Here is a 21434-nt window from a genome sequence, read left to right as displayed (position 1 = left end):
AATGAGTGCCTCATTCCCATCATGGGTCTGGCTGGGGCACTTCAGTTCTGAAAGTACTACCTTGTCTACGTAACTCAGCACCTGATTTTTGAAATAAGGCCAGGAAAGAACCATGCACACAACACAATCCTTGAGTCCATTCATTCACTTCTTCATTAACAAGTATTTGTTGATACTTACTATGTTCTAGGTACTGGGGATTAGACTCATATAATCACTAGCCTCCAAGTTTCTCTCTTTGTATCTTTTGACCTGACCTCCCTACTATTCCAAATTCAGGGAATTGGAATATAAGTTAATTACTTTCTTTAGAAGTGTCAGAATTAGCTAAGTAAAGTGAAACCTAAAATGTTAATACCGACCTTTTCTTAAAAGTTATTTTTGGCATGAACTATTGTCAAGCCAAATATTCTCTATTTGGCATTTGAGTCATTAAAATTGGAAACCTAACTGCAAGGCAATCTAAATCTCAGGCTATTTCTGGCCTTACACTGTAGTCAGAGATAACTCCAGAGTTTGATCCTCAACAAGTTGGATATTTCTTCCATATATTCTTGCAATTTATTGGTAAAAATATAGAACTGAATAGAGCCAAGGACAGAAATATGTACTAGTCTGAAAATAACCTTTTTGTAGATTAACTCAGAACCACAATTTTATGTGCTAGCTACATGGGTAAAAGCTGCAGGCCTTTCATAGTTCATAGTGGTGGAAAGCACTCTTTCTTAATACTTAGTGGGTTTCCTGAATCACTGATCCACTGCCGTCCTTCTGGAGTCACTGATAAGCAGAATTAGAGAGTTCCCTAGGTTTTCAGATGTTAGGAATGTGTTTGCTTAAGACTACTCTATTTCACATCTCTGTGTGGCAGCTGTCTATGTATAATTTGTTTACTCTTTTTGCTTCCAGAAGGAGACCTAGGTATTCCAGCAGATTTTTAGGAAATCTTTGTAATTAATTCTCCACATGTATCCAGTCAACTCAGAAATTCAGAGCTACATGACTGAATGTGTCCCCAGCATCTAGCTGTTGGTGACCTTGCCCATCACCAGACAGTGTAATGCACAGTATGATGTTGAAATTGTGAAAGAGATTTGAACCAGTGTCTCTAACCATCATTTAGAATATTTCACTTTTGGATACAGTTCTGAATCTTTGCTTTTAGACTCTTAACAGTTCATTTGACTTTCACATCTATTTGGCTGGCCAAGCCACATACCGAGATTCTACCATCACAGTCAAGTATTTTCTCTCTCCCAAATACTAGAGCCCTGGCAGTAAATTTGCAGTGGTGGTTCTGCCCCATATCTAGGAATTTTGCAAACATTACCTTCCTGAATGTACCTGGAAAACAATTATATCGTTTTCCAATGTTTATCATCAAGTACGTTCTAGGACCTCACAGTTAAAAACTTCTATCACATGTGACACTGGGAATGAACTCCAAGGAATTTTATAGATCATTTTTTTGTACTAGAATTTTATTGCATGTGACATTAGGAATCTTCATTGAAATGGAATTCTCGCCATCAAAAATAGAAATTTACATTATTGTTCCTGAACTTTCCTATTAAGTTGGAAGATTATGACATTTCACAGAACTGTTTGATCTGGACCTCTGGTTTCTATTATTTATTAGAAGAGAGTGTTGGGCCTTTTGCCCATACTTTCTCCTGGATTATCAATGGTAATAGATGAACCAAATTCGTCAAAGTAGGGAAAAAACCTCATGCAATTTTAAACCTATTAGCCATGACCTGAGTTGCTTTCTCCATCTGACTCTTTTTATCTTTGTTCAGAAGACTGCTTTAACAACTTTTTTCCTGGATTTTTCTTTCTCCCTTGTGCTTTTGTGTTTATCATGTCCTGTATGCTGATGATTGGAAAGAGAGAAAGAAAAAGATCTACTGCTGACTAATTCTTAGTTCCTGAGGTGTTGTAGTCTAGGGTTTGGATGGGTGTGTGAAGAGTGACAGCATCCCCTTGCCCTCTGCTCTTGGTTCTCCAGGCTTGAGAATATTATTTCCCCAATTCTGCACGTAACAACATTCTAATTCTGAAACCCCTTTCAGATATTTTAGGTGTTATCAACCGCCTTTGAGGTTTTTATAAGTAGTCTTTGTCATCCATCATTGCAAGGGCCACTTGCTTTTGTATTATTTTCATAATCCCTCTTCTCACTTCCTTTGTTCTCCTTCACTCTCTCTAGCTCAGCAGGCCGCAGTCCACTGTGGTGTTAGGCAAGTTACAAGAAGGTTGTACTACATTTCAAAGGGATGACTCTCAGGTCTTTGAGAAAGATATTCCAGGGTTGAAAAACTGGCCAGAGGCTGGGAGATTTGTATCTTAAAGGGGCAGAGAAATAATTTACAATTGAAGGTCTTCTGAAGTAAATACTCTAAGAAAAGGGAGGCCAGAGGCCTATAATCAGAAAGAAACCTGTCTAAAGTTTAGTCAAGCTGAGGGCAACGTTAAGGCCTTCTTGGTCAATGTAAATCTGAAACCTCCGTTTTCTGTTGGAAACTCTTCAGCATTTGCCCATCCCTTTGAGAAAAATGTCTCAAATTCTTAACATAACAAAACCAAGCCTCTGGTCTTGGCCTCACCCCCGGTACTCTGTGCCTACGTATCTTCCCAAGTCCCGAAGCTTTGTCTCTTTTCGTGCCTTGGTTTCCTACAGTCTGAGGATGGCCTAAGACTGGGAGAATTCCCTTTCTTTGAAAGAACTTTTGTTGACTCCCTTAATTTTCTTCACTTGGGAAATAACTTCTCACATCCTGGGGAAGATACAGCTCTTCTGTGTCCTAAACCCACTTGTTTCTTGACTATCAGAATTCCTATCACAACTATATAATCAGTAGGATGTTTTTATGCCACTCCCCTCTTCCCAGTCTGTGACACCTTGAGGGCAGGTGCCATGTCTTCCTCAGCCCTGTATGTCCTACTCCCAGCACTAGAGTTGTCTCTGGTTCGAGAGAATCCTTAAAACTTGTGTGTTGAGTGATTAAGTGAATGCTTTGTAGACCTGAAAAATATTTCGGCACCATTCCTCATATGCATGATACACATTTGCCAAATTAATTGAAAATGAATACCAGGAGTTGTTATTCAAGATTATACTTGCCAAAGCGTTTAACAGGATTTTTTAAAAAGTGAGTCACGTGTCCCTTGGGCTGCCTTCTCAGGTGGTATACTGTCAGAATAAAAAGCAGAATTTGATCTGTGGTTCGAAACCCAGATTTGTAGGGAATCTGCTAGTTTCTAGAAAGCACAGCTCTGAAATATTATCCTCACATAGAATGCAATGAAAACTACTTAGTTACTTATCTTATGTATGACATTTTGAATTAACTATGCAAAGGACTTGGTTTAAACTCAAGCTATGGAATTCAAACTCTAGGATCATTTTTAATCACAATAACCTGGGGTTGTGAAACCTTTGACAGACCCCGGGTATGGCACCAAGAAGTACAAAGTTCTTAGGTGTTATGTTTCCTTTTGAATGCTAATATGCCTATTAATTTCCCCTGTTGGTTCCAGGTGAGCAGCAGGTAGTTAATGATGACAGGTTGTTGTAAAATGGACCTGTGGCACACAGTGGGGAAAAATTGGGTTGAAATATTGCCAACTCATTCTATTTAATTATTGTCAGCCCATCAGGTTAGAATTTTAGTTCCCTAATAACCCTGACACATTTGGAACTAATGAGGTAACATAGAAAGATCCCACTTGTCCCCTCCATCCTCCCTTGGGGCTTTCCTTTCTTCATCTAGTCCATTGCCTCCCCTCCTTGATTTTTACTTCTAGTCCCTTATTCCCATCATCGTGTTGACTTTCTCAATACTGTTAACACTATGGCTAAGAAAGTAGGTAACATTTATTTTTCTGTATGTCAGCAAAGTATCTGTCTACAGGAAACTCAGATTTTTTTTCTTTTCTCTTGCTTTCTATTTTTCTGTTTTTTGGAGTTTTTTTTTTGTGAGGAAGATTCGCCCTGAGCTAATATCTGTTACCAATCTTCCTTTTTTTGCTTGAGGAAGATTGTCACTGAGCTAACATCTGTGCCAGTCTTCCTCTGTTTTGTATGTGGGGTGCTACCATAGCATGGCTTGATGAGCAGTATGATGACTGGATCCAAACCTGTGAACCCTGGGCCACCAAAGCAGAGTGCTTGAACCCAACCCCTACGCCACCAGGCTGGGCCTGCTTTTCTATTTTTTTTTTTAAAGTAATGAACTTCACTTTTTAGAGCAGTTTTAGATTTAGAGAAAAATTAAGTTGAAAGTACAGAGAGTTCCATATATCCCCTCAGCACCTCCCCCCTCGCCACCTTGAGCTTACATAGTTTCCTGTATTATTAACATTTTATAATTGATAAGCGTATATTAATACATTCTTATTAACTAAAGTCCCTACTTTACATTAGGATTCGCTCTTGTGTTGTATAGTTTCATGGGTTGTCACAGATGTATGGCATGTATCCACTATGACAGTATCACACAGAACAGTATCCTGTGTGCTGTACACATTCATCCATCCCTCCCCTGTAACCCCTGGCAACCATTAATCTTTTTATCGTCTCCATAGTTTTGCCTTTGCCAGAATGCCATATAGTTGGAATCATGAGTACGTGGGTTTTTCAAACTGGTTTCTTTCACTTAGCATTATACTTTCCTCCATTGTCTTTTGTAGCTTGAAAACTCATTTCTTTTTGTTGCTGAATAATATTCAATTGTGTGATGACTAGTTGGTTTATCCATTCACCTATTGAAGGATATCTTGGTTGCTTCTAAGTTTGGGCAATTATGAATAACGATGCTATAAACATTCATGTGCAAATTTTTGTGGGGACATAGTTTTCAACTAGTTTGGGTAAGATGCCAGTGAGTGCAGTCGCTGGATCATGTAGTAAGAATTTTAGTTTTCTGAGAAACTGCCAAGCTATCTTCCAAAGTGGCTGTTATCATTTTGCATTCCCACCAGCAGTGAATGAGAGTTCCTGTTGCTCCACATTTTCACCAACATTTTGTGTTGCCAGCTTTTTCAATTTTAGTTATTCTAATAGATGTGTAACAGTATTTCATGTCTTAATTTGCAATTCCCTAATGACGTATGTTGTCGAGCACTTTTTTCATATGCTTATTTGCCATCTATATATCTTCTTTGGTGAGATAGCTGTTCAGATCTTTTGCCCACTTTTCAGTTGACTCTCTTATTGTTGAATTTTAAGAGTTCTTTGCATATTTTGAATACCAGTCTTTTATCAGATATATGTTTTGCAAAGATATTTTTCCCCTGATCTGTGTCTTGGCTTTTCATTTTCTTAACAGTATCTTTCACAGAGCAGAAATTTTAATTTAATGAAGTCCTAATTACCAAGTTTTTCTTTCTTGGATCATTCTTTTGGTGTTGTGGCTAAAATATCATTACCGATGTCAAGTTTTTAAAAATCTGTCTCTGAATAGTGTTAACATAAAATGCATTCATTCTAAAATTATTTATATTTTTGATAATTTACCATATTGTTCAGAATGCTTTCCTATTTTATGAATTTTTAACCCTGTGATTATTTATTCTTTTCAGAAAGTGAGGGTATTTTCATTTAGCCTCAACATAACCTCTGCAATTCTATTATTTCTATGTTTATGTTTAGAGCTTAAAATCCAGTCTTGCAAACCTTGCAATTTCTGAACATCTTTTTTCTGTTTCACACCTTCATTTAATGATCCCTTTGAAGATAGTTTTGTTTGTGGTTTGAATAGGTAAATAGCCCCATTTAGCCGCAATTCTCTTTTAACAGGAATGGCACTGTAATTGCATGTGTGTCAGATAATTAAATCCTTTCTTTTTTTAAAACACTGAGCTTTCAGCCCTTTCTTTTCCGTAGTCATACCTTGTTGAACACGTCACAGTATCTCACAGGGGTTGAATTAGCTGCTGCGAATTTTCTCCCTTTTTGTAAATCCCATTAACGGTTTCACGTGGATTTGTGTCAAAGGCGGCTCTTTCCTGCTTTGGCTCTGAGGGTCTTTGCTTGTGTCATAAAGCAGCCAGCTGTGACTCCTTTCATTTCCATGTAGGTTTGGTTGATTGTTTTATTTACATGCTTTGGTTTAGGCTTTAGCCTTTAGAGGTTTTGGTGCAACACATTATCTGCTGTGAGAATGGCCCCATTTGGTCTGCTGAAATTGGGTTGAGACTTTATGAATGGCTAGTGCATGTTGATATAGAATTAGGAAAAATTGATAAATTTAATAAGGCTTAGAGGAGTGAATGTAGGATGGATTTGCAGATAGTATGTGTTCTACAGGCATTGGCTGGTTTAATCTTTACAGTAACCCAGACAGGTGGGTACCGTGATGTCTCTCTTTACATAGAGCCTTCACATGCTATATTGCAAAAGTATCAAGGGCAAGATAGGCTTATTGTGTAATCAGAATGATAAAAAAATCTGTGATAATAAATTTCCTGAATATAGTGATTTACCAAGGGTAATTAAACATTAAAATGGATGGTATGAGAATACCTATCATAACAAAAACTACCAGGTTAAGAATGTCCAGTGTTAACGAGACTGGAAACTAATGTTTAGTAAACACTCTTTCAAAAGTCTGGGGGAAGCACTTTTGAATATCTTGTGCATCAGATGTCATGAACTTTTTATACCTCAAGCGAGAGCGTGGGTTTCATGTTTAGTTTATGTTAACTGTCAATCAGCTCTTCCGCCTAATATTGGAAATTCTAATGCAATGATTTTAATAGCAAAACAGATCATGTGATTTTTCTATAGCAATTCTGATTAATGTCTGATATACTCCTGTCTCTCCTGTCACTATGATTAGCATCCTGCTCACAGTCTTATAGTTGCATTTCTTCATAAAGTAAGCAAGGGTACGTTTAATTCTGTGACCCCTAAATTACAGACAAGGTTGTAGCATGCCTGTCAACAGTTTTGATAAGCTTGATCCACAGTCTACAAGACCCTCGGAAGTTGGCCTATTGGAAAGGGAGGGGAGTGGGGAGTCTTTAAAAGTGACCCCACTCCTGCCAAGTATGTTCATGAAAATTTGTTTGTTACTCATAGTTTCTGAATCTCGTGGTCATGCTCCTTTGTCCAGGCCCAGAATTTCTTACCTTAGATTTGCTTCCCACCAATCACAGCCTTTCGCCCGTTCTTGTAGCTCTAATTACAAGTCTTGTGATTCTATCCTCACTCCCTGGTCAGCCTGTCACCAGTTCCCTGGCTTCACCTTTCTGGGCTCAGTGTTGAAAGCTAGGGGACCCTGTCCTCTGTGTGACTCACGTTTACGAGAAGTAAGAAGAGTTGAGAACAGGGGTTTTTGAGTGAGAGAGACCTGGGATGAAATCTGAGTGCTCCATTGAGTAGTGTGACATTTTAGGACATGTTACCTAATCGTTCTAAGACTCAGTTTCCTCATTTTAGAAATAGGGATAATTCGAAATAGGTGAAGGGAATTAAGAAGTACAAACTTCCAGTTATAAAATAAAGAAGTCTTGGGGATGTAATGTACAGTATAGGGAATGCAGTCAATAATATTGTAATAACTTTGTGTGGTGACAGATGGTAACTAGACTTGTTGTAGTGATCATTTTGCAATTTGTATAAATATTGAATTGCTATGATGTATACCTGAAACTAATAGGATATTGTATGTCAAATATACTTTAATGAAAAAAATAGGAATAATGATATCCACCTCTTAGGATTGTGGCAAAGATTAAATAACACAATAAAACTGGTAAATTATTTATATTAATGTAAGCTCTTTTCTTCTTTTCTTCCCTCTCCTCCTTAGCCTCCTTTCCTGCTCTCCTCTCCTCCTTTTCCTCTTTCTTCTTCTCCTTCTTCGTGTCACGTAATCATTATTATTATTTTCCTGTTCATCCAGATTTATTCCACCCAGGCCTAAACCCTTATAACAGACGCAAGATTGTGTATTTTTAAATACAGCATGGATTAGATCATGCTCCCAGAATATACATATACACAATGTCTGTTCTGGCATACTGGCATTTCTAGAGGTGGAGGCCTGATTCTCTAGTGTAAGACAAGGAATAGCTTCAGCGCCCTGCTTCTCCTCTCCTTGCCACTTCTCTAAAACCCAGTCTGTGGCTCACAGCAGCTGTGTCAGGATAACTCCTAGCTCAGGCCAGCAGAAAATAGTTTTGCATCTGGGAAGCCACAAGGTTTGCTTTTTCATTAACCTCAGATTCCCATACATTGTGAAGTCATTGGCCTCAACACAATTCGGGCACAGCCCTGTGGTTGTAGCAGAATAAAATCTACTTCAGAGACCCCGGGGAGGTGTGTGTACCTCAGAGTTGGTCCACAAGGGTCTTCTGTCTTTCTTGAATCAAATAATTAATTCACTTGAGGAAATTATTTAATTTTCTTTTGCATCATACCTCCAACTCTTTGGAAAACATTTTTCAAGTTTTCTTAAAACTCTAGGGATTTTCCATTTAATAGCCTTTAAAAACTTTAGTTTTTAAAATTTTGTGTGATTCCATTCCATATAAGGGTACTGGAGTTTGGTCTATTCTCTGACTCTGCTTAACACTTATGGAGAAATAGAAATTTTAGAAACCATATTTTACACATTTTCTTATATTTTAGAAGTTTCTTACAGATGAAAGAGTACACTTGTAGATTGGTTGCTAGAAGATTTTGAATTTGTTGAAGATGAATAGTGTTAATTTATGCACTATTTGGCATAAATTTGCATAATGAGTTCAAGTAGTCTTAAGTTCAAGTATAGAAGACAAAATTAATTACTATGACCCATTGGCATTTTATTTCAAACATAAAATCCAGAGCATGCATGTGTGAAATATATAATAGATTTCTCAACCAATTAATTTAATCACATCTGGATTATGAGGCACTTAAACAAACAAATAGGGAAAGGGGGTTAATGGAGGCCAGGGTGCAGCCTGAGAAGGGAGCCAGAGCAGGGCTTATATTTTGGCTGGGAAGAAGTAATTGGTACTATAATTTCCTCAGGGCTGCGGATTGCCAGTTAACTCCACAAATTCTTTCCTATTTCTGCACTTAAATTTGTCAAAGCTTCACCATTGCTTTTAGTCTGCTTGGGCTGCCGTAACAAAACACCATAGCATGCTTGGCTTAAACAACAGAAATATATTGTCTCACAGTTCTGGAGACTGGAAGGTTCATGGTCCAGGTGCTGGTCGATTTGGTTTCTCGTGAGAGCTCTCTTCCTGGCTGGTAGACGGCCACCCTGATGCTGTGTCCTCAAGTGCTGGAGAGACAGAGAGACAGAGCTCTATGATATCTCTTATAAGGGCACTAATCCCATCATGAGCTCCCCACCTTGTGACTCATCTAACCCTACTTACCTCCCAAAGGCCCCATCTCTAAATACCATCACACTGGGAGTTAGGGCTTCAACATATGTGTTTTGGGGGGACACAAACATTCAGTCCCTGACAATCATGTTAGCCCAAAGATCAAAAATGTTAAAACCCCAGTGCTCCTTAGAGGATTAACGCTTTAATCTGTTATTCGTCATTTATACCCAAATACCAAGGAGGATCTCAGAGTATGTTTTGATAGAAGGAGGGGCAGAGAAGTGAATAAGAAAGTACTGATAAGATAGAGTAAGGGAAATCAATGGCCAAGGAATGCTATTGCTGGAAATTAGGAAGCCCATCTGATCCAACCTGGTAAAGGCAAAGAGAAAAGTAGTTTTGTTTGTTGGATCTAGGCTCTATTTGTGGAAAGATAAAACATGAATGGTTTTGACATACATAGTATCTGGTACTAAGGAAATTCAAGTTGTTAGTTCCCCAAAGACTAAAGTGTAATGCTTACTAGATACATATGGTTATTTAAAGTTTAAATTAATTAAAATTAAATAAGATAAAAACTTCAGTTTCTTAGTCACACTGACCATATTTCAAGTACTCAGTATGACATGTGGCTAATGGCTGCTGCGTGGGCCAGTGCGGAAAAGTCTGTGGTCGCTGTTGTTGTAGAGTCTTCTGAGGCCTGAATACTACAGATCATCCTGCTGCTTGTTGTATAAACCCACACATGCGCGCGCCATGACAAGCCGGGGGGGTTATTACTGCTTGACATGCCTGGTGTCCACTGCTGGAAATGCATTGCAACAAAACGATCATTTGGGGGGCCTCTCTCTTGGCAATAATTGATTACTTCTCTACTTTCTCCCCCTTTTCAATCTGATATTAATTTATACTTTTTTTTTTAACTTATAGAGAACCTCTCTGGAAGATATATAATAAACTTTGACACCAGTGTCATTAAAACTTAGTTGCCACAGATACCTTATATTACTTATTTTTAGTTCTGACATTCTCTATGTAGACTTGTTCTGTTCATGTATGTTATTTGTTTATATACATATATGTATACACATACCTACTTGTTCTGTTTCTTAACCTGGGTGGCAGGTCCACGAATGCCCATTTTAGTATTAACCTTTAAACTTCAGCATTTTATGTACACATATACATATATGGATGTGTACATATGTGTCTATATATGTATAGGTAATATGTGTGTGTATATACACACATACATATATGTATTTATATAAAATACTGAGGTTTAAAGATTAACATTAAAATGGGCATTCGTATACCTGCCACCCAGATTAAGGAACAGAACAAGTGCCTCCCCTCACCTCTCTCCTACTAAGATAACCAGTATACTGATTTTTGTACTTGCCATTCTTTTGATAGAAGTATATTTACCACCAATGTACGTATCCCTAAACCAGATATTGAGTGGTTTTGAAAAACTGAGTAGCAAGCCTAATCCTCTCTGTGTGAGGAAAAGATGATGCTCTCACTTTTAGATGAAGGCTTTCAAGGGAGCTGAAAAGAGTCCCTGATCATTGTTTGGCTTCGGCTTCCCTGAGAGTCCACATGAGCCCCTCCGCAGAGGATTTAGTGGGCAAGGTAGTGGTTGAATTCTGGGAAGCATTTGACAGGGTGTTACGGTGGGTTCTAGCTACTAAGTGGAAATATGATTAGAGGGAAATATAGTTAGAGGTTTCGAATTTTTCTGCTTCATCATGACCTAACTCTTGCTCTCAAGAACAGGTTAAGGCAGAACACATCTAGGGGTGATATAGTATTATTATATATATGAGAAACTGCTTCAGACTCGCCTAGGCATTCTATCCTTGGGTTGAAAAATAACTCTACAAGGATTGTGAGAATATTAATAAAGACAGCTCGCACCATACTTGTCTCTTGAGTCACAGGGCTTCAGTATGTATTGTCTGGTAGCCCAGTACAGCTGTCATCCTGGGATCTTCTAGCCCCATCCCCTTGCACATTTCCTTTGGTTCTCTTCTCTGTTGGATTTCCCATTTGTTATATCCCATGCATTCCTCATTCTTGCTGCAAACTTTTATTGGGGCAAGTATGGCAGTAGCTTCTTGATAGAAAGTGTGCCCTTTATTCAATCCTTGAACTTGTTTGATGTTTGGATTATGTGCAAAAGTCTTAGCCTTCTGAAGACATTGTTTCATTGCCTCCTGAACTGTATAGTTGCCTTCGAGAAGTTTAGAACCATTTGAATCCCTGATCCTTTTTATGTGATTTAGTTTTTCTCTTCTGGAAACATGTAGACTCTTCTTTTTATACTCAATATTCTTAAATTACAAAGTAAAATGTCTTTACTGTTCAATTGCTATTGCTGGACACTTGTTGGGCCATTTCAGTTTGTAAACTAATGTTCCTCAGTTTTAGGAAATAGTCTCGATGTTTCTGTTTGTTCTTTTCTAGTAATTACTCCTCTGTATGTTCTCTGGCTTTTGGAATTCCTATTATTTGGATATTGGACCACCTGGACCAGTCTTCTGTTTTTCTTAGCTTTTCTGTCCTGTTTTACGCCTCTTTTTATTTTTTCTCTACTTTTGTGGAGATTTCCTCAACTTCGTCTTCTGACCTTTCTAATGAGCTGTTTCTTTTATCAAATTTTTGCTTTCAAGGATTTTGTATTTTTTTCTCTGAAAGATGCTCCTTCTCATTTTTCTTTTTCATATTCTTCATCTTCTTTTAATATAATCGTATTTATATTTTATGGATGGAATATTTCTCTTAATTCTGAGGATTCAGAGTTAAAGACTCTTCCCCAGAGAAGAGTCTTACAATCTCTTTCTAAGAAGCTAAGCTTCTGGCTGCCAGCTTTTGGGGAGCCTGGTGAGGAAAGAAAGCTGGGGATCTCTGCATTCTGCAGATGGTCAATTAGTCCCCATTTTCTATAAGGTAACTGCACCTGTTGAGAGTGGGTGGTGGAATCTACTGATCTAACATCCAGTGCTTCTTATTTTAGATGCTCCTGATGCTGCCAGTTTTCAAGTCTTCTGAGGGTTTTACTGTGTAAATTGTGTTGGTTCCCATCCATCCCACCTGTTGTTTAGGATTGGACTGCTCCATGGGCTCTGGATCAGTTACCAATTTTCCATCTGCTTCATCTGTTACTATTTTCTCCTTACCATTTCTTTCTCTTTTTTCTCATTTTATGTCTTTAAAAAATCTATTTTCTGTAGTTTAGTAGCATTTCTGGTGAGAGAGAAGTACGTGTGTTAAGTCTGCCATCTTAATCTAGAAACCAGCTTGTTCTTTACTGCTTAGTTAGAACTTGTAAATTCTATTTGATCCCTGCAATATGTGGGTTAAGTATTGGCTGGCACTGGTGACAAAGTCTCTAAGGCCAAAATAAGATGAATCATCAAGATCAGGGATAGTGATGCTAATGCTCAGGTGATGAGCACTCTCACTGCTCCCAATTCAGAGGAAGGGAACTTCAGTGAAGTTTGGCAGTTGGTTGTCAGTAGTGTAAAATTAGGTAATTTTCCTCAAGTTTCCGCTTTGTTTTCACCATGTGAAGCCCCAAATGGAAGTGTCAAGTTACAATTCTTTTATACTACAGTTATTTTTCCCATCACAGGAAGAATAGAAGTTAGTTTTACATCAACAGGAATATGACTTATGGACTACTACCAGCTAATCTGTATAGTATTATGATAAATTAAAAGATAGATGACTAGATGTTTGCATTTTCTAGCTAAAGATGCTCAAAAGATACCAAAGGGAGCGAGGGAGAGCTATCATGATGTTTCGGTAATTTGTTTTTAAATGTAGTGTTGCATTTCTCTACACAAAATCCTAGAAGGTACCTATGCTAAATGCCATAATTTTCAATCCAAGGATCAGAGGAATTGAGTACCTTGCAAGATTAAACAGCTAATGAGTAATTCATAAGACCAAAGTAGTGCTGGGATTTGAATCCAAGAGTGAATGACTAAGTCCTTTCCACTGCACCCTGCTAACTTCAAAGGATAAATTTGATCACAATTGTCAGTAATCATACTATGAAATTGTGGTAGAAGGTGGTTTTTTTCTTTCCTTTTTAGCCCAATTAATGGCTAATATCAGTCAAAAGCACTGCTTTGCTTACTCAGCTTCTTGAGGATCAGGCAAAGTTGCTGATTTTATACCCATGGGGAAATGAATGACGCATCGTTGCAAACTTTTTCCTAGCAATTCCTTCTTGATTCTAGGTCTGGAATATCCAATCTCTAATTATAGTTTACAATATCTACTACCAAGCACCTTCTATTTACGACCAGACTAACTCCAAGCATTGATAATAGAAGGAAATCAAAGGTGTTGATGGGATTCCTGCATTTCTGTAAAATGTCTTCTCATTTAAGTAGCTAGATAAATATTGATTAAATTTCATTTCTCTACATTTGCCCACTTGAAATTAATAGAAAATATTGTTAAGCAACATTTTAATGTGGACCCTCGTGTTGACTATAGCTATATGCTATTTCTACAATCTTGACTTACTTTGTAGGCCCAAATTCTAGATTTTTCTCATTATTCCTCAAGTATTAGAGATCCTTATTCGTCTCTTACCTGAGTATCTTATTTGGATCCTCTATTTAGTAGTCTATCTCAGGATGATGACTTTAATCAGTGCTTTAGGGATCTCCTTGTTGAATTTCCCTTCCATTCCTGTCAAAGATGCATGATCACCATACTAAAGACTTTTTTGATGTTTCTTTTTATATTTAAAAAGAAGAGAAAAAGTATTTTTCCAGATTATTATTCCCCCAAACATGTGATGCTTGCAGGGTTTCTCACCCCTTTGCTTACTGCTTAGCTTAGCTTCTCTTTGGGAAGAACAGGCCAAGGTAAGCTCCCACCAGTGCTTGCCCTCTACTTCTCCAAACCCTTGCTTCTTTCCCTATCCTGGAAAGTTGACCAAGCCCTTAAAGACACACTTTCTCTTTCACACTTGAACAGACCCTAAGCCTATCTTCCTCCCTCTTCTTACAAACTTTTATGACTATCTACCATTTCTCTACCAGCCATTGGGGTTGTGAAGGTAAACATGTCTTATTCCTTATGTGAGAGAGTCCCTACTCACTGACAGGCTTAAATAGTTCCACCAAATGATGGACACTTTCAAACTTTATGTGCAGCACTTTGGGAACCTAAAGGATTAAGGTGGTGGTACTGATGTCCCTAGGGGAAACCAATTTAGGAGGTAATATTGAGAAACAAGCTCTATTTCTTTTTTCCCTAGACCACCCTTGCTTCTCTAACTAAAAGAGCTACTCCATATCCTTCAAAGAGCCTAAAATCTACCCTCCAGGCAAGAAGTGGTCCCTCTCTCCTGTAGTTTTCAATTGACTAAATTCATACGTTTAGTATAGCCTATGTTACAGTTATTATTTTTGTTTATGTTATGACTTCCCTACTACTTTGTGAATTCCCTCAAGATTTTTCCATGCATTTTGAATGGATTCTCTGTATTATTAAATTTTAAAGCCCTAGCACTTTGCATTTTCAGACCCATTTATTGATGATTAGGCTTTAAAAATAAATTCAATGAGTGAAAGATTTTTGAAAATATTTTATGAACACCACTGTCATATCATCTGCCTGCTGGTCTCTAGTTGGTAAATTCAAGATTTTTACTTCTTTTTGTTAAATCATGGATTTAATAGTGTAACTGTACTTCTAAAATCAGAAATGTACACATGTTTTTTTGAAGTTTTGGAAAGCAAACTATTTTTTCAGTGTTTCAGGAATCTTATGGTTATATCTGAAGTAGGAGGTTCTGTCCACTAGAGCCATTATGTGACATTTGCCACCACCTAAATCGGGTATTTAAGGCACATAACAGCTTCTCATTATTTCTTGAAGTCCTGCTGCTACTGAATTTGCACTCACCATCTTTAAAATCAGTTGGATTTTTAGGCTATGAACCTTCCAGAAGCCTTTTTTTTTTTCTTTTTTTAATATTTCATGCCTATTTAGTTCTGGTGTTGACCACCAGGTAGGAACAGTGCCTTGAGTAGTTGAGTCTGTTAAATATGGAATTGTTGAAAACTGACAGAAAGATTAAGACCCATGCATTCAGGAGGGAAAGGGGTAAGTGTCCAGAATCATGGTTTTTTTAAAATTTCTCTCTGGTATGTTGGCTATTGCAAATGCAGGCATAAATTATCAGCTGGCTATGAGCAGCCTCCTGGTCTGCCAATCCACTGTTTCCATGACATTATACTTCATATCAGGGCCACTGAGACAAAATGAAATGAAGCCCAGGTGGCAAGAGGCAACATGGATTGTGCAAGGAAAGAGTATACCAACTGTGGAAATAGAGAGATTGAGATCCTAAGGGAGGTATAGAGAGGATTTTGGATATTGAAATAGCCAAAAAAAAACCCCCAATAATATTTATGAGACTTTTCTAACTGTAAGAAACACATTTATGCCAATCTAGAAAAATCAAATACGTTCTTTTAGACTTGTCTTTTTCCTTCCCCCTCAGCCATCCCTCTGGGTATTCTAGTGGTGCGTGGAGACTGTGATTTGGAGACTTGCCGTATGTACATAGATCGCCTACAGGAGGTGAGTTTCTTTAGCCAATTATTTATTCTTCTCAGTTTTCCATTTTTTAAACAATTACCAGATACATATACATTTGCTTCTGAAATGATGCGTTTGCGGAGGAAATGGAAATGTGGCGGCCTTGTCTTTTAAGCATGCACCATATCTTCTCCCTCCCCCACCTCCCACTGCTATCCTTCCTCCTCAGGAGGTTGAAAGGGGAAAGGACTGAGGGATTGAGTGGATTAACTACAGCCTGATGTTGCTCTAGTGTGATCCATAGCTATAGCTTGGAACTTTCTGTCTTCTTGCCAGACTACATATCTGCACTTTTTGAGCTGTACAGAATTTCAAAGGGCACTGATAAATAATGAAGGAAAACAGAGATTTGGAGTTATTTAATGTTTTGTATCTAGCACAGACTTCTGTCAGAGACAGCTAGATGTTATTTAAAAAAATGTAACTCTACAGGAAAGAAGAATCTTCTGTATTTTATAGGAATTTGTGTCAGAACACAAAGGAATAATCTCTCTTTTTGTTCTCAGTTTGGTCTTACCATAGAGAACGAGAAAGGAAGGGTCTCATATATGACAGTCCCATGAGTTTGGACTGTGCCAGGAAAGCCAGGAGACTCAAGCCCATTGTCGCGGTGGTCATTGGCTGTTTTGGCAAAACTTTGAGGAGGATCTTCACTGTCTTTGTTTCACAAATGGCAAAAAAGCATAAATAGCCCCTTCTTTATCATTGTTTCTTGATGAAAGAGGCATGTTAGAATCACTTTTTTGGGATGTGGTCTAGACATTTGTATTTTTAAAGCTGTTGGGTGATTTTGATAGATACCCCAAGATGAGCAGCTCTCTTCCAGACCACATTTTATACATAAGTAAATATCACAAATTAAGAAGAAAAAGAGTGTTTAAAATCCTTTCTAGTTGTAGCCAACTAGGTTCTACTTCTCTTGGTGGAAATAAATTCAGGTAGGAGGCATAAAGTAGGATGAAAAATTGTTAATTTTTCTCTTCAGCGTTGTTAAGGATAGAGATGGAACTGTGAATGCAAAGTATTTTGAGATGGCTGCCAAATTTTGAAGACTGATATGGGTGAGAGAAGAAAAGTCAACAAATTTTATGCTTGTGGCTTTGTTTGCCTATGTTTACCAAGGATAACTTGAACAGGTTAAGGTTTGTGAACTTTTTAGCATGTAACATATAGTATTTCATTTTTCAAAATAATGTTTGTATTTTATTGTGGAACCTCACTCAAAAAGCCCGCAATAAAAAAGTGAATCCTAATTGAGACCAAACCTTTATTTTTTTAAAAATGCTTGGATGACTTAAGATTTTGCAGTAGCAAAATACATAACTGATAAACTGACTTGGTTGAGAACCAATTTATTGACATGCTTCTCACACCAATGTTCAACTAAAAGTAGGATTCTTAAAAAAAAATGAGGACAGAGTGAACTCAAAGAGGAGAAGTTTTAAAACTAACTTGGACACAGACAGTAAGTTGATAAAGACCTGTGGGAAGCAGATATAAGGACAAAGGTACCCAGGATTGCTGACATCTGTAAATAGAACCACTACACTCATTAAGAAGGAAGCCGGTGAGACATGACAATGGTGACAAGTTAGTTATAAAACTTTACATATTGAGCCAGGCTTTCAGAATCTGCCAGGAAAACCTCTTTAATTTCAAACCTGTTAGTTTTCACTTCGTGATATGCAGAGGGGGCCAGTGATTTTTCGCTTTGCAGTCTATGAAATCCTGTGTTTGCCAAGTAATTTATCGGTATACACACATTTGCCATGACAGTATGCATTTGGTCTGAGATAAATCAATTCTTTCTAAGTGCTTGACCTTTAGAAGCTTTCTTTACAAGCTAAAAGTTCAGGTGCAAATTAAGTATGACCTGCCCTTCTTATTATTACAAAATTGCCTTTCTATTACTTTTGTTCTCCTCTATCTTTGAAATTATATCATTCACTTCTAAACCCTATTTAAGATTCGTAAGCTTCAGTAGCTAAATGGCCTTTCTTCTCTCAGTCCACCTTGGTATGCTTTTATTATTTTTGGCATTATGTTCTTTATTTAACTTTGTTGAATTTGGATGAGTTAAATGCTTTCCAGATGAGTTTAATAATGTTCATTTGGGAGTTCAGTTGCCAGAGTTATGGAAGCAGCTTGTTCAAACTAATCCTAAGCTGTAGATATACATTTTTTTATTTTTTTTCCATTTTTCTCATTAGGACCTGCAGTCAGTTTCTTCTGGCTCCCAGAGAGTTCATTACCAGGTAACACATTGCCTCTCCTTGTTTCTTACCTTCCAGCCAAAAGAAGTCCGCCTTTCAATTAATGTCTCATTTGGATTAGCATCCACCTCTTTCCCAGGGATAGAGTTAGCTCTAAGAACCAAGTGATGTTATCATTCTGATTCTTTTGCCTTTTCCTAGTTTTGGACGATCCTAGTCTAGAGCAAATTTGGACTGTGGGTTTTCTCTCGTATTATTTAGAAAAAAATTTTAAGATGAAGTGCTTTCAGTGACAAATACTGACAAACTCAACTCAAACTAGCTTGACATGGAGAGAGTCTATTGGCTCACATCAGCAAAACATTCAGACCAAGGTGGGATTTTGTGTACCATTTGGCCGTGGCTTGTGCTCCATTTTCTTTCTGCTCTGTTCTCCTCTTTCTGAAATTTCACATCTGGACTAGATGTTTTCCTGGTTAAAGATGGCAACATTAGCAACCAAGGCTTTATGTTTCTCCTTCACATCAAGGAAAGAGAATTCCCTGCTCCCCAAAACCATCAGGCAAACGTTCTAAAATGCAATCTGATTGGTCCCTCCTTTTGGACAGGGTCTAATAAATTCAACCTATCTCTCTCTTGTGACCCACATCAAGTCCCCAGGAGAATACTCAGATATGCTTTGCCCCAGCAATCTTTGGGAGTACAATTTCTTCCCTACTTCCTCACCCGTACTGTGCTGCACCAGCCTCTCCTGGCATTGTCTTACATTTACAAATTAGAATTCTCAAGCATCATTCAGGTACCAGTACACAGTATCATCCCAAACTATAATGGGCACATCCAAAACTCTGAGTGGTTCCATTAAAGCCCTTTTCTCTGAGAGGCCCAGAGAAGTACCCTTCCTCACTGGGAGGAATGTGTGGGAGTCACAGCATACCAAGACTTCTTCCAAATAAATCCTTTCCTGGACCCTTTTATACCTCCACGTGGGGGAATGGCTTAAAGACATCTAAATTTATAAATCCTGGTTTAGCACCTTACTTTAGGTTTTGGTGTCTATTTTGCTACTCCCAACAGTACTAGTTTAAGATCCTTTTCCATAAAAAACAAAAAGCGATTTTAAAAAACCCTATACCTTTTAGCCTCTAGGTAGCTTTCTTCCTCTGCCAATAGATACCCTGTTCCCTCAGCCAAAGCAGTCTAATTATCCTGGGGCTGAATGATAGGAAGAGCCCTGATGTTCTTATTTGTTTGTGTTTATTTCTCAAACAAAAATGTTCACTATTCTGGTGTCCTTTCTTCCATCTGGCTGCAATAGAAAGGATAAGAATTCACTTAGGGTTTGTTTACATTGAGGAAATAAACTCTACTTCTGAGACTGTTTCCAACCATTAAAAGGCAAATTTCTACTTTATTTTTTAGAGTACAACATTCCTCACCTCCATTATTTGCATATTTACGTAGAGCCACTATCTAGATATAATTTCCTTTTTAAGAGTATAGTGCTTTTAAATGCTAGAGCTGATCACTACTCTTTAAAAATTGGCCTGAGAGCTATAAGACTTTGAGAGTCTGTTTAGGTAAAGAGTTTGTACTTTTTACGGATGGACGTTTTGAAATTTTTCAATTTTATCGAAGTATATCAGACATTTATTCTAAAGTGGTTTTATGAAACTAGTTCATTTATTTATTATCCTTACTTACTTGATGCAGTCATTTTGGCCTGAGAATTTTGATATATGAATATTTTGTACCATTTTCTTTATGCCATGTTTGTACATATCAACAGAGATCAGGGGATCGTTGAGACTCTAGAATATCATAAGGATATTTGTTTCATTTATTATTTGGTAATTAAATCATGCAGAGGATTAATGATATTTACCTTACTGTATCAAAATCTTGCTTCATTTTTTGTTTACTTGCCATCAGGTCAAACTCTGGTGTCAACACTGCTGCAGTATAAATGTCACTTGAGAAGGTTTTGTGCACTGACCATAGAGGACAACCAATGAAGTGATCAAAGATGAGTGTCAGGAGTGTGACTTCGCCCCACACCCCTCATTGCAGAGTTATAAAAAACAGAGACCTTGGGAGTTAGGGAGGCTGGAATAAAAGAATCTGTGGAAGTCCAGGATCTACTCATTAAACAGGAAGCTTAACTGAGAGAGACCATGTCTGTATTAACATGGTCAGAGCATAGAGAAAGGTGGTGAGGAAATTTCCTGAGCTGAACGAAAGAGAGCTGGTGGAGGCAAGGAGCTGGCGGGAGACAAACGTTCATGTTTGGTTGGGATCTCCGACAGGCAGGAGGAGGAATGAAGGGGACGGATGGTGAATAAAGAGCTCTGGTTAGCCACACTAATTTTGATATACCTATTTGATCCAAGAAGTTTTGATGAGTAGAAATTTAGATGTATGAATTTAAAACTTACTGAAAAAGTCAAGCCTGGAGATGGAAATTTGAGAAATGGATAGAAATTAGCAAATGGATGGTACTTAAATCTGAGAGGCTGGTGGAGGTCACCCAGGGAGACTTTAGGTAAAGAAGAGGGCCCAATATCATATCTGTGTCTATTGACCAGTCAAGAAGAGCACAAGTTGAAGAGAGCCATCAGTCAAGAGGAGTCATGGACCCTGAGGCGAGCAGCAGGGCAGCTGGGAATCAAGGAGAACATGGTATCATAAAAGCCACAAGTGAAACTCATTTCAAGAAAGAAAGAAGTAATGGAAAGTGTCAATGCTCTTGAGAGGCTATGACATAGATTGATTTCCATATTTTTTTAAGGGTGCATATAAAATACTTTGGATAGACATGCTATCGTTTTTATGCAGAAAGTGACAAAACCAACTAGTAGGAAATTTAATACTAAATGTTTGTTTCCCAATGCAGAAACTGGTAATACCAGAATGTCTGGTCCACCTTGGTGAGAGTTAGGGGGTGATCTAGGAGAAAGACCTGTAAGAAACATGGTCAAGAAAATGTCTTTAAACCTTTTTAATGAACTTTCTTATGTATAAGATGGCACTGAATATGCTTGGAGAATGAACTGTGATAGAATGAATAAACACCAGTAAGTTTTAAAAACTTGAGAAATTCCTATCAGCTTGCTAATTTGCAGTTGGGATTTTAACCGACTGTTTTCTAAGGCTAGAAAAAACTCTAGGGAAAACCAGCATTTGGAAAAGTGTACAAGAGCCCAAGACACCTTATTAGTGAGCCATATGGCAGTTCCTAGCCATTTAAGCATTTCA

At 37.8% G+C, this 21434-nt stretch overlaps 1 protein-coding gene across 12 annotated transcripts in view; it reads left to right on the top strand.

The window, feature by feature from the left end:
- The window catches only part of DGKI (diacylglycerol kinase iota), a 424664-nt gene that overhangs the window by 318140 nt on the left and 85090 nt on the right, over positions 1 to 21434 (top strand). For all 12 annotated transcript variants that reach the window (XR_011539629.1, XR_011539628.1, XM_070617836.1 and 9 more), the window contains 2 exons: positions 15869 to 15948; positions 18177 to 18221. Coding sequence is in view for 10 of the 12 variants with exons in the window: in XM_070617836.1 (XP_070473937.1) it covers positions 15869 to 15948; positions 18177 to 18221 (125 nt within the window). In the remaining 2 variants the exon portion in view is untranslated. The remainder of the gene's footprint in view (positions 1 to 15868; positions 15949 to 18176; positions 18222 to 21434) is intronic.

This window comes from Equus przewalskii, chromosome 4, assembly GCF_037783145.1.
Source record: "Equus przewalskii isolate Varuska chromosome 4, EquPr2, whole genome shotgun sequence".
NCBI lineage: Eukaryota > Metazoa > Chordata > Mammalia > Perissodactyla > Equidae > Equus > Equus przewalskii.
Note: the sequence above shows the minus strand (reverse complement) of the source record. Positions and strands in the feature narration are given on the sequence as shown.